The sequence below is a fragment of the Cricetulus griseus genome, chromosome 9, assembly GCF_003668045.3.
Source record: "Cricetulus griseus strain 17A/GY chromosome 9, alternate assembly CriGri-PICRH-1.0, whole genome shotgun sequence".
In the NCBI taxonomy this organism is placed as follows: Eukaryota; Metazoa; Chordata; class Mammalia; order Rodentia; family Cricetidae; genus Cricetulus; species Cricetulus griseus.
Window position 1 is genome coordinate 14,462,884 of NC_048602.1, and position 13,325 is coordinate 14,476,208.

General features: G+C 36.1%; 1 protein-coding gene across 1 annotated transcript; it reads left to right on the top strand.

Annotated features, from left to right (window-relative positions):
• The first annotated feature begins 1,500 nt into the window (after positions 1–1,500).
• On the top strand, positions 1,501–3,114 carry LOC118239322 (zinc finger protein 665-like). The gene is made up of 3 exons (XM_035449128.1): positions 1,501–2,228; positions 2,313–2,902; positions 2,987–3,114. The coding sequence occupies exons 1-3, from the start codon at positions 1,501–1,503 to the stop codon at positions 3,112–3,114; spliced, it is 1,446 nt and encodes a 481-aa protein (XP_035305019.1).
• The last annotated feature ends 10,211 nt before the right edge of the window (positions 3,115–13,325 follow it).

Consider the following 13,325-nt stretch of genomic DNA (forward strand, 5'->3'; position numbering starts at 1 on the left):
CATGTGATATATCCCAGGCAACTAGGATCTAGAGGCAAAGGGCCACCATCCGGTGCTCAGTTTGAGGGTGTCACTCACCTCTCTAGGTGGAGATAGGGAAAATGGTTCAATGACAAAAAGATGTAGTGGTAGATGATTTGATGTGTGGGTAGGCTGCATCCAGGTTTCTGAGTCTTCAGTGGGCAGGGCTGGGGAGTACTATGTGACCCAGGCAATTAGGGTCTAAAATATAAGGGGCTTCAGTGGGGGCAAAGTCATTCACCTCTCCTGGAGTGGGTGGGGCAAGGCTCCAATGGTGGCAGATGTTGTGCTAGAGGTTTTCCTATGTCACCCATTTATATTCATCTGTGGCTTTGGCTTGCCTAAGTGATACCCTTGTGTCTTGCCTCACTGAGGGCTATATGTTGTTTCTTCACAATGTCTTCCTTCTCCCTGCCTTTTTGTTTAATATTACTGCCTAGCTAAATTCTGCCTTCCCATAGTCCAATAAATTCTTTACTCATCAATTGAGAAGAGGAAATACACAAGATCTCCTGATGTACGTGGGAGTGGGGGGAGAGAAGTGGGTAGTCATAGCGTGAGCAGCAGAGAACAGTCAGAGGGAGGAGAAGATGAGTGATCAGAAATATAAAGATGGGGGAAAGGCAGAAAGAGAGAACAAGGAATGTGACACTTTGTTAATGGGAGGCATTAACAGATTGACAAGAAACCTAGCCCTAAGGAAATTCTGAGGAATCCACAAGAGAGACCCCAGTGAAGAAGCTAAGCCATAATTGAAAGGCCATATTAATGACCTTCCCCTAAAATCACTTTGAATACTACCATAGTTAACATCATGGAGCCTCCATCCTCTAACCGATGTAACCAGATGCAGAGATCAACATCTATGCATTGTGTTATAGAGAGGGAGGAGTGATAATATTAGCAATGGAGTCAAGATCATGTTGGGGAATCACACAGAAACAGCTGAACCAATCATGTGGGACCTCAGTGAGTCTAGTCTTGACAGGTGGGGAACCTGCATAACACTGAAATAAGCCCCCTGAATGTGGGTGACAGTTAGGGGCTTGGTCAGCTTATTTAGCTATTGGCATTGGAACCATTAATTATCACTAGTGTATGAACTGGCCTTTTAGATAACCCACCTAGATACAGAGGGAAAAGCTTTGGACATGCCCCAAATTATTTGGAAGGCTTTGATGATTCCCCTGGGAGTATCAACTTCTCTGAGGATAGGATGCTGGTGGGTTTGAGAGAAGGTGGGGGAGTGGTAGTATTCCAGGAAGAGGAAACTGGGATTGGTAGATAAAATAAAATTGATTTAACAATAAAAAATAGACAAGAAACAACAAAGGGAAGCATATAGTCACAGCATACAAAGGGACATGGCCTAGCTCTATACCATCTATTCCTAATGACAGTTAAATTATTTTTACACATACAAATATTTTAACAAGCATTCACAAAAGTAAAGTGCTTATATTTTTCAAAGGATTTCTCATGTGTTTAATTGGGGTAACATACTGTAAAAAGGTGTTTCCCTTCAAATCCTATAATGACAATTATATCCCCAATACAGACAATCGAGAAGAAACGTTTTCAATGTCTGAAGTATGTGACAAGACTTTTACTCAGGGTTCAACACTTCAAGTTCATCCAAGGATCCATAATGGAGAAAACCCTTACAAATGTAAAATATGTGGCAAGTTCTTTAAGAAAGCCTCAAATCTTAAAGTTCATCAAAGAATACACACTGGAGAGAAGCCTTACAAATGTTCAGATTGTGAGAAGTCCTTTACCAATGGCTCAGATCTTCGAGTTCATCAAAGAATACACACTGGAGAGAAACCTTACAAATGTTCAGACTGTGGAAAGTCCTTTAAAAGGAGCACACATCTTCAAGTTCATCAAAGAATACACACTGGAGAGAAACCTTACAAATGTTCACATTGTGAGAAGCCCTTTACCAATGGCTCAGATCTTAAAGTTCATCAAATAATACACACTGGAGAGAAACCTTACAAATGTTCATATTGTGGAAAGTCATTCACTTTTGGCTCAGGGCTTCAAGTTCATCAAAGAATACACACTGGAGAGAAACCTTACAAATGTTCACATTGTGAGAAGTCCTTTACCAATGGCTCAGATATTAAAGTTCATCAAAGAATGCACACTGGAGAGAAACCTTACAAATGTACACATTGTGGGAAGTCATTTACTGATGGCTCATATCTTAAAGTTCATCAAAGAATACACACTTGAGTGAAACCTTACAAATGTTCTGACTGTTGAAAGTCCTTTAAAAGGAGCACACATCTTCAAGGTCATCAAAGAATACACACTGGAGAGAAACCTTACAAAAGTTCACATTGTGAGAAGTCCTTTACCAATGGCTCAGATCTTAAAGTTCATCAAAGAATACACACTGGAGAGAAACCTTACAAATGTTCAGACTGTGGAAAGTCCTTTAAAAAGAGCACACATCTTCAAGTTCATCAAAGAATATACACTGGAGAGAAACCTTACAAATGTTCACATTGTGAGAAGTCCTTTACCAATGGCTCATATCTTAAAGTTCATCAAAGAATACACACTGGAGAGAAACCTTACAAATGTTCTCATTGTGGAAAGGCATTCACTTTTGGCTCAGGGCTTCAAGTTCATCAAAGAATACACAATGGAAAGAAACCTTACAAATTTTCACATTGTCAGAAGTCCTTTACCAATGGCTCAGATCTTCTAGTTCATCAAAGAATACACACTGGAGAGAAACCTTACAAATGTTCAGACTGTGGAAAGTCCTTTAAAAGGAGCACACATCTTCAAGGTCATCAAAGAATACAAACTGGGGAGAAACCTTACAAATGTTCATATTGTGGAAAGTCATTCACTGATGGCTCAAATCTTAAAGTTCATCAAAGAATAAATACTGGAGAGAATCCTTACGAATATTCAGATTTTGGAACATCCTTTAAAAAGAGCACACATCTTCAATTTCATCAAAATGTACATACTGGAAAGAAATCTTACAATTGTAATGTATGTGGCAAGTCATTTATAAAAGACTCAAATCTTCAAGATCATCAAATAATGCACAATGGAGAGAAAACTTAATAATATTCATGTTGTGGAAAGTCCTTTTAACAGAGCTCAAAACTTCAATTTCCTCAAACAATACACACTTTAGAGATACCATATAAGTCTAATGTATGAGACAATTCATTTAAATGGAGCCCAGCACTTCAAATTCATCAAAATTTCATACTGGAGAGACGCCTTGAAATTGGAAACATGTGGCAAATCATTACTAAGAGCTCACTGTATTTCATCAATAATACTCTATTAAAAAATGTTAAAATATACAAAGTATGGCAAGTGTGTGCCCATGATTCTCATGTTTAAAAACACAGCACAACCAGAGGAGTCATAATCTTAATATTTAACAAGTCTGTTACATGGTATGTCCTTTTTCCATTTCTCATCTCTGCACAAACTCACTACATCCATACAGTGTAGAAAGCTTAGAAATGTGAAGCACTTGAGAAAACCTCTTCTGGGTGATTAAGTCTTAATGATCATCACAGAATCCATACTAAAAGTACACTCACAATATTAAAAATATGGCAAGATTTAAGGAATCTTCAGATAGTCAAACACAACAAAGCATCGCCAATGGAAAGAAACATAACAAATGTACAGTGTTTTAAATTTTTGAAGTGAAGCTCAAAATTTAGAGCACATTTGGAAGTTTATGAAAGAGACCAACACAATACGGAATTGCTTTCTCAAAAATCATACAAAAATAAGGTTCTTTACAATGTAAGTAGTTGAAGAAACCTTTTGTCAGGAGTTGAAACTTTATTGAGTTAGATGAGTGGCATTATGAAGCCTTAGGATCTTTCTCATTTTAAAAGCATTATTCCCAAAAAATGGCTATTCACATAAATGTTGTTGGAAAACAATTTACATATGCAGGAATATATCTCTATGTACTACAGTGAAAACATTTATTAATATACTATAGGATAACTTTGATAATAGTTGAAGTCACAAGTAATTTAAAATATGAATTGTTATGCCAGTGTAAATTTACTGATAACCATCCAATTCGACATCACTGCAGAATTTTCTGTGTATTTTATGGAACAGAATATTGAACTCTTATTGATAATAGTATTCATATAACTATCCTTGTATTTCTCATGTTTGCTGTTTTATAGAATGTAATATAGCTTTTTTTAATCTTAATGTTTATTCCCATTTTCCCAATTATCAGTAAATACTATATAACATGTGTTCAATTACTACTGACTTGGATTGGTGAACATCCATTTTATACTACTGTAGGGTAATAAGAGTCAGGAATTGCAGTACAAAAAATGCCAGAAATCATGACCTGAAAATGCAAAACAAATGACTTTTAAAAAACTGTAACGGTTTGCATCATTAGAAGTAGGTGTGTGAGGAAATAGAAGGCTTGCATATGTAAAGACCTGAGTGGATGTGTGAGTAAAATGCAGCTGTTTACATAGGCAGAGTTAGGTCCCCGACCAGACTCTGAGACACAGCAAAAATGTAAACTAATTGAAAATTATTTTCCCTCATTGAATGAAGCTATGAACATTATAATTCCTTAAGTGTTTATGTGAGGTTTATGTAAAAATTTTACAGATATTTTCCTTTCTTCAGATACTTTTTCCTTAACATTTGAAGATTATAGAGACTGAAATTACTGAGATAATCCAAGAATGCCTACCTGCATAGCTTTAGATAATAACCCTGCCACTCAAATATAATCAATATGTAATAACTCTTTGAATCTATTTGTATGTAGGTATTGCAGCCACAGAGATTACAGGTGTGGTTTTTTTCATCTAGAGAGCTTGGAACATCTGATCCCAGCTTTTCTTTCGGTCTCTTTTTTATCTGTATATATTTTCTTCATTCTTACACCACTCCACTTATATCTGTCACTGGAGACTTAATGGAAAGAAAAGCAATAGCATACTAGTCTTTATTTAAAAAGAAATAAGATATTTGAGTGTGTGAATTTTATTGTATTCAAAATTTCTCATCAATGAAGAAAACTTCTAGATTATTAAGTATTAAGCAGTCTGAGAGTAAGACTTTCAAATAAAATCTTCTAGACAGAAAAATGAAGAACAACAATTGGCAACTCTAACTATTCTTAGAATATGTGCCAGTAAATAACAAAGTAATTAGCAGACAAGAAAACAAGCCGGAACTATTTTTCACAACTGGAAAAAGGACTCAACTAACCAAGAAATTCTTGTTTCCTCAATGTGATGTCTCATAATTTGTGTGTATATATATATATATATATATATATATATATATATGGATTTTCATCTCTTTTTAAAGTTGATGGGAATTTAATTCATTTTAATGAATACAGTGCATTGTAATCATGGAAATAATACAAAATCGGTATCTAAAATAGAGAATTCTACATATCATGTATTCCTGCCCTAGATTTTGTACCTTATGAAAAATTTATTTTGTATTCTATATAACTGATACATGCTAGATGATTATTCTATAAAAGCTCACCTGAATAATTTTTTCCTATATTTACTTGCACAGTGCTGGTTCAGCCATATCAAATAGGAATTGAAAAAGTCATAAAGCCATAAGAGCTGTTTAACAAGTTCCAACAAAGCTGAGACATATGATGCTTGCCGTGTCATTTTTGGTTTTGATTTTTGGATGTTGCACAATTAGGGAACTATTAATACTTGAACAATTTGGAGATATTCGATAACTGAGAATTTTTATGAATCATTTTTGCCTTCCCACAGAAATGCTTCTTCCATATTTAAGGAGATATCCTTCCTTTTCTACATTTTCCTTACAAATTGGAGATTTTGACACATACAGAAGCCAAAGGTTATTTTATGAGAGTTGAAACATCTGACTCAGAAGTTACTCAGAAACTGGATAATCAAAGCAAATTAAAAAAAGATGTTCAACAAATTCAGTTGGCTGCAATTCAGATTGCAAGCCTATTCCTTCTGTACAATCAGGTAATTATGTGGCATATAGAACAACAAAGTAAAATTAGCTGAAGACCAGTGAGCTACGGGAGTTCCTGCTCCAAGACCACCTCCAGGGTATAGAAAAAGTTCCACAAATTCGTATGGGGCTATAATTTTCTAACTCAGGTGAAAATAAGGAAATACATCTTTTCTGATTGAAAGTTGCTATTTTAGTTCATCTGACAAATCTCATTCTGAAAAATCTCTGTCTCCACATAGCTACATTTTAAAATATAACTACATATCTTCTATTACATAACACATCTCTCTCCTGCAAAGCCATGAATCTCTACAATGTCACACCTATTTTCTGTGTAGCTTAACCTTTCTTGTCTGCACACAGCTACAAGTCACCACGGAGTTACAGCTTTCACCACACAGCCACATCTCTTTCCTCACATAAATCTCTCTTACATACATGTCTGTCTTCTATACAGCGACATCTGTCAGATATCTGTAACCACCTAGGCAAATCACTTCATACTCTGCTTACACTTCTATTTACATCTTTCACACTTCTATCTTCAGTCAAACTTTTCTTACACAATCTCCCCTTACAGCCTGCTTACCCCTTTCTCAGGCCTCTATGTATAAGTCTCTTGATTTCTTTGCACACATCTCCTGTCTTATCTCCTGTTTCCAACTCAACACATAGCTTTCTCTCTCTGTTCCTCTCTCTTCTACTTAGAGACACATCTCCTTTCAGAGGAAGAACTCTCAAAAAGGGGAATAATATTTTTGGGGTCAGAAATAATTTCTTCGGTATACAATAAGGAAGAATCATGATAAATCATTTATACCCAGGCTTGGCATGTCAGAATGACCAGCCAGTAAGCAACCTTGCAGGTAGCTCTAAGTAACAAGTGTTTCCCAGTTGGCCGTAACATTGACATTCAGTTTATTTTTATTTGTTTTCTCCCTCTCATCAGCCCCAGGTAATTATGTTTACTACCTTAGAATAGGCCTAGTCCATTGATCCTGTTCACTCCCCCTTAAGCCATGTGCTGCGGGAGACTTGTCCTCATGGAGCCAATGTTTGCTATGTGGATCCTCAACTATTTGGAGCACACAGATGACTCTCTCCCTCATTATAGTTTTGTCTCAAAACTTCCACATGTTATTCAATACATGTAAAATTACTTTCACCCCAAATTAATTTTTGTTGCTGTTTTGAGATACAGTTTTAATCTATAAGGCAGGGTACCTGGAAAGCTGTCTTTTTCCTTCCTCAGATTTTTAAATTGATCTTAACGGTGGCTCTTATTTAGAATGTATATACTATGCACTGAGTATATTTTGAAGTCTATGTATTTCCCCATAACAGAATTTTGTTTGTCTTATACTATTTTTGCAGGAACTTGTGTGTCTCTTTTTTAATCTACTGGTAATTTCCAATAAAATAACTCTTAAATGCCCATTTGCTACGGTTTTAACTTCTGTGGTTACCTTGCTGTAAATGAACAAGTTTGAACTGCAGTCACCAGACCAAAGCCTTGTCAGACCATTCCAACAGATCATTAACTATTCTCATAAATTTTCATTGTATGGAAGTAATTCTGGGACCTTGCTGTGTTTGATAGCTTGATTTGGAGCAGGACTTGATTCTTTCCAAAATCATTTTTCCTCAAGCAAGAACATTGTCCTTCCATTAATACTTATCTTTGGCTTTGTTCTGATCACATGATTTTTCTTCTGATTTGACAACAAATTGATTTACATCAATATATAATTTGTGAAGTTAAATTTGCCTTCTATTTCCTCCTGTTATATTTATTCTCATCTTGAGTGAAGGATTAGTTTGAAGGGTGGGGAGTTGAGTTGACAAGCTTCCAGGCTCAACCTGGTAGCCACCAATCAAATGTTGATGACCTTGTAATGCAGGATTCAAATTCCTGTAAAATTCTGGACTCCAGGCATTCAGGCCAAGAAAGATTATTATGGCAGTAGGAATATGATAGATGGAAATTTTGTCTAGTGATTTTGGGTGATTTTGTGTGTATTGCCTATGGGCATTGACAAGTTTCTCAGTACTAGGAAACACTCAGGAATGACACCTGCAATCTTCATTAAAATAATCTATTCTTCCAGGAAGATGGAATAGGTAACAGAATGGTGTCAGTGAGCAGGATCACCACATGTGCCAAGGTTCCCAGAGAAAGGGGTAAACCTGCCACCACAGCCTGCCCTGTGGGGACACTGAGAGGTATTGGAGCAGCTTCCATATGCTTGCACTCTCCCGGTGCTTCTGGAGTTTAGACTCGGCACTCCCAAGATGATAAAGACAGATCCAGACAAAGAGAAACCTCTTAACCTTTACATTGCATTTAAAAATATATGTATGCTTGAGAGAGAAAAAGTAACAGGAGGAAATAGAGTAGCCGGTTGTGGTGGCCAACACTGGTAGGATTTGCTGAAGGAAGCAGAGACAGGCAGATTTCCACAGAGAAACCCTGTCTCAGAAAAAAGAAACAAAAGGAAGTAAAAGTAGAATAGTAAAAAAGCCACCTAGAGATGAAAAATACACAGAGAATCTGGATGCTTTATGGCATATTGTTGTCTCTAAATTGTTTGATTGCCGAGGAAAGACTTACTGCTACTATGATACATTTGATTATAAATGCTGCTAAATTAATCTAACTTATACATTTTAAAAAATTTAAGTCTAAGGACAGGCTACTTAGAAATAAAGGTTTTGCTTGTCTTTCCACAGAAAATCAAAAGCTGTTGATTCCTTCCAGACTAATATGGTTTGACCAAGCAAAACCCCCTGAAGCTGAGATGATACAGCCTTACAGACTACAAAAACAAGGACTTGGTCAGGTTTCTATCATATGAACATCGCCCCCAATCAGCAGGAAGCAGTTTAGAAAGAATGACGCCCTTATTCCCAAATATTGTTTATAAATATTTGTTTTCATTTAAATGGGGTTGGTTATAAATGATAATAAGCATAGCCAATCTCTTTTTAAAGAAAAAAGGAGAATAGGATATAGGAATGAATATTTTACATTGGTATAGATTTTCATTTATTGATAGAACTTTAAGGTCAATTTTGTGATATGTATATGTCTCCACTTGTATAGGTATTGTGTTTATACAGGTCTTTTACCTTTAATAGTCAAAACTTATAATTAGGTTAGTTAGATTTTCTAGATATACAGAGATGTATTTGAGATGGTTAGGTATTCTTCAAACCTTTCAAAGACCTACAGAAATATGGCATTTAAATGGTTTAGGCTTTATCTTGGCAAGGAGACACAACTGCTCCTGGCACACCAATTACATCAGAAAGGAGGATGGGCTTTAAAAAACTCGTTACGGAGTTTGCTTTCAACATGGCCAAAAAACTGAAATGCAGACAATAGAGAAGGCACAATCTGAGGGAATGCTAGAAATAGAAAAGCTGGATAAATGACCATTAACTTCAGATACAAGATTAACCAACAGATTACAAGAGATGTAAGAGAGAATCTCAGGAGTTGAAGATACACTAGGAGAAGCAGACTCATCAACCAAAGAAAATCTTAAGTTCACCAAATCCCTAACACAAAATATCCAGGAAATATGAGATACCGTGAAAAGAACAAAACTAATAATAATAGGTATGAAAGAAGGTGAAGAAATCCAACTTAAAGGCACAGAAAACAAATTCAACATGAATTGAAGAGGAAAATTTTCACCACCTAAAGAAAGGCTTGCCAATGAAAGTACAAGAAGCCTCCAAAACAGCAAATAGACTGGACCAAAAAGAGGTCTCCTTGCCACATAATAATCAAACCCCCAAATATACAGGACAAAGAGAAAATACTAAGAGCAGCAAAGGAAAAAGGTCAAATAACAAAAGGCAAACCTATCATAATTACACTTGATTTTTCCATGGAAAATCTGAAAGCTAGAAGGGCCTGGATAGATATTCTACCTACATTAAGAGACCACGGATGCCATCCCAGACTACTATACCCAGCAAAGCTTTCAATGAATATAGATAGAGAAAACAAGATATTCCAAGAAAAAAACAAGATTCACACAATACATATGCACTAATCAAGCCCTACAGAAAGTTCTTGAAGGAAAACTGCAACCCAAGGAAGTTAACTACAACCAGAAAAATATAGGCAATAGATAATCCCACTTTACCAACAGCCAAAAAAGGGGGGTGGAAACCCACACATAATTTCACCACCACCACCAAATCCAAAACAAGCAAGAATGAACAATCAATGGTCATTAATATTCCTCAATATTAATGGTCTTATTTGCCTATAAAAAGACACAGGTTAGCAGAATGGATAAGAAGACAGAATCCATCCTTCTGCTGCATAGAGGAGACATGCCTCAACTTCAAAGACAGATGGTACCTAAGAATTAAAGGTTGGGAAAAGATTTTACAATCAAATGGACCCAAGAAAAAGCAGAGGTAGCAATCCTAATATTCAACCAATTGTACTTTAAACTAAAATCAATCAAAAGAGATGAAATAGGTCACTTCCTACTCATCACAGGAGAAATCCATCAGGATGAAGTCTCAATTCTGAACATTTGTGCCCCAAATACAAGGGCATCCATGTTTGTAAAAGAAACATTACTAAAACTCAAATCACACATAAACCCACTCACTTATATTGGGAGACTTCAACATCCCACTCTTATCACTGGACAAGAAATCCAGACAGAAATTTAACAAAGAAACTAAGGAACTAATAGAAGTTATGACACAATTGGGCTCAACAGTTATCTATAGAACATGCCATTCAAATACAAAACAATATACCATCTCAGCGCCACATGGAACCATCTCTAAAATTAACCACATTCTTGGCAACATACCAAACCTCATCATTTACAAAAAAAGGGGAGGACAGGTCAGGTGGGAGAAGGGAACTGGGATTTTCATGTAAAACAATCCTGTTTCTAATTCAAATAAAAAAAGTTGAAAAAAAAACAAAGAAATTAAAGATTTCCAAGAAATCAATGAGAATGGGGACACAACATACCCCAATTTATTGGGACACTTTGAAAGCAGTGTTAAGAGGAAATCCCACAGAGCTCAGTGCCCACATGAAGAAACAGGGGAATAATCACACTGGAAAATGAACAGCACAACTGAATGCTTTAGAACACAAAGAAGCCAATACACCCTGGAGGAGCAGATGCCCGGAAATAATCAAATTGAGGTCTGCAATTAATAAAGTGGTAGGTAGTAGAACAATAAAATGAATCAATGAAACGAAGAGATAATTCTTTGAAAACATAAAAAATATAGACAAAACTTTATCCAAACTTACCAAATGGTAGAAAGTGAACATGTAAATTAACAAAATCAGGAATGAAAAGGGGGACATAGCAACAGATACAGAGGAAATCCGGAGAATCATCAGGTCATACTTTTAAAATCTGTATTGCTCAAATTTCGAAAATCTAAAGGAAATGGACAGATTTCACTTACCATATTTAAATCAAGAACAGATAAGCAACTTAAATAGACCTATAACCCATAATGAAAGAGATAAGTCATCAAAAGTCTACTAACCAATAAAAGCCCAGGACCAGATGACTCCAGTGTAGAATTCTACCAGAAATTCAAGGAACAGCTATCACTAATTCTCCTCAAAGTATTCCACATAATAGAAGCAAAAGGGTCATTGCCAAACTCTTTTCATGAGGCTTTAATAACCTTGATATCAAGTCACACAAAGACACAACTAAGAAAGAGAACTACAGTCCAATATCCCTCATGAATATTGATGAAAAAATACTCAATAAAATACTAGCAAAGCGAATCCAAGAATGTAGCAGAGAAATCATTTACCAACATACGAAAATCCATCCATGTAAACCACCATATGAACAGACTGAAGAAAAAAAAAAAAAAACACATGATCATCTCACTGTTTTGGCAGGTTAGAGGAGACCGGAGACTAACCCAAGGAGTCGATACTCTGATGCAAGAGCAAAAGGTTTCTGTTTATTTCAAGATGGCCAGGTAGGATATCACTGCATGTTGGGAAAATGAGATGTCACCTGGCCAAAAGTAAAGCTTTTAAAGGGGGATACCATGAGTTTATAAGCCACAAATTACAGTTTCCATGGTTACTTAAAGACATACAAAGTACAGAGCCTTAATCCTTCCTACAATTGACAGAACCACAGAGCTGCATCATCATCTAGTAAAATGGGGAACCCACCTCCATTTATAGGAAGAGTGACTACCTAAGAAACAGGTCACACCTACCCAGTGGAAGAAGAGGGACGCCCTGAAACATACACCCCACTGTATCCACTGGAGAAAGAGATGGGTAAATGACTGTATGAGAATACATCCAACATCAAAAGAGCAATATGACAGCACCAGAAACATGGGTTCCACACCCGCAAGACCTGAACATAACAATGAAGATGAAGAAGATAAAACACCCTTAAAAATAACTTCATGAAGATGATAGAGTCTATTAAATAGGAAATAGGAAATTCCATGAAAGAAATGGGGGAAAACACAAACAAAAAATGGATGTAATCTACAAATCCCTTAAAGCAAGGAAAGCCTAGAAAAAAATAAACTAACAGGTGATGGAAACTGTACAAATAGTTCAAGTCTTACAAAATGAAATAGAGACAATAAGGAAAAGAAAAACTGAATGAACCTGGAATGGAAATTTTGGGAAAATGATCAGGATATGCAGATTTGAACAATAACTAAGAAATTATGAGACATGAATTAGAAAACCTTAGGTGTTGAGACCACCCAACAGAATATAGATTCAATAACCAAATAAATAATTAAATCCAACAATTACCTAAAAAATGTGTCCATGAGATGTTGAAACAGCAGGAAAAGAGACCAACCATAAGATTATTAGGATCCAAGAAAGTGAAAAAGACCACATCAAAGGTACAGATAACATGGTAAACAAAACCATAGAAGGTGGATATTCACCTATTCCCACCTTGATGGTTAGAAAGTTCTGTTACAACTGTGGAGATGTTTGCATGTTTACCTTGTTGATTTGAACACTGAGACTCAGATGAGGACAAAGTGTTGGGCAAAGAGAACAATGCTGATGAGTCCTCAGGATACTGTCCCTAAGACTATGATTTGTGCAGTGTTCTCCACCACAGAACAAATGGGAGGAAGGTGTTGTCTACCAAGCCTTCAAGAGATGACAGGGATTTATGATTGGAGGATCTAGGGACTGTGGAGTTTTTCTCATCTAGTTCTGTTTTTATTCCCATGTTCTTCAGTCTATGCAGACTTCACAATGGAAACAGCTT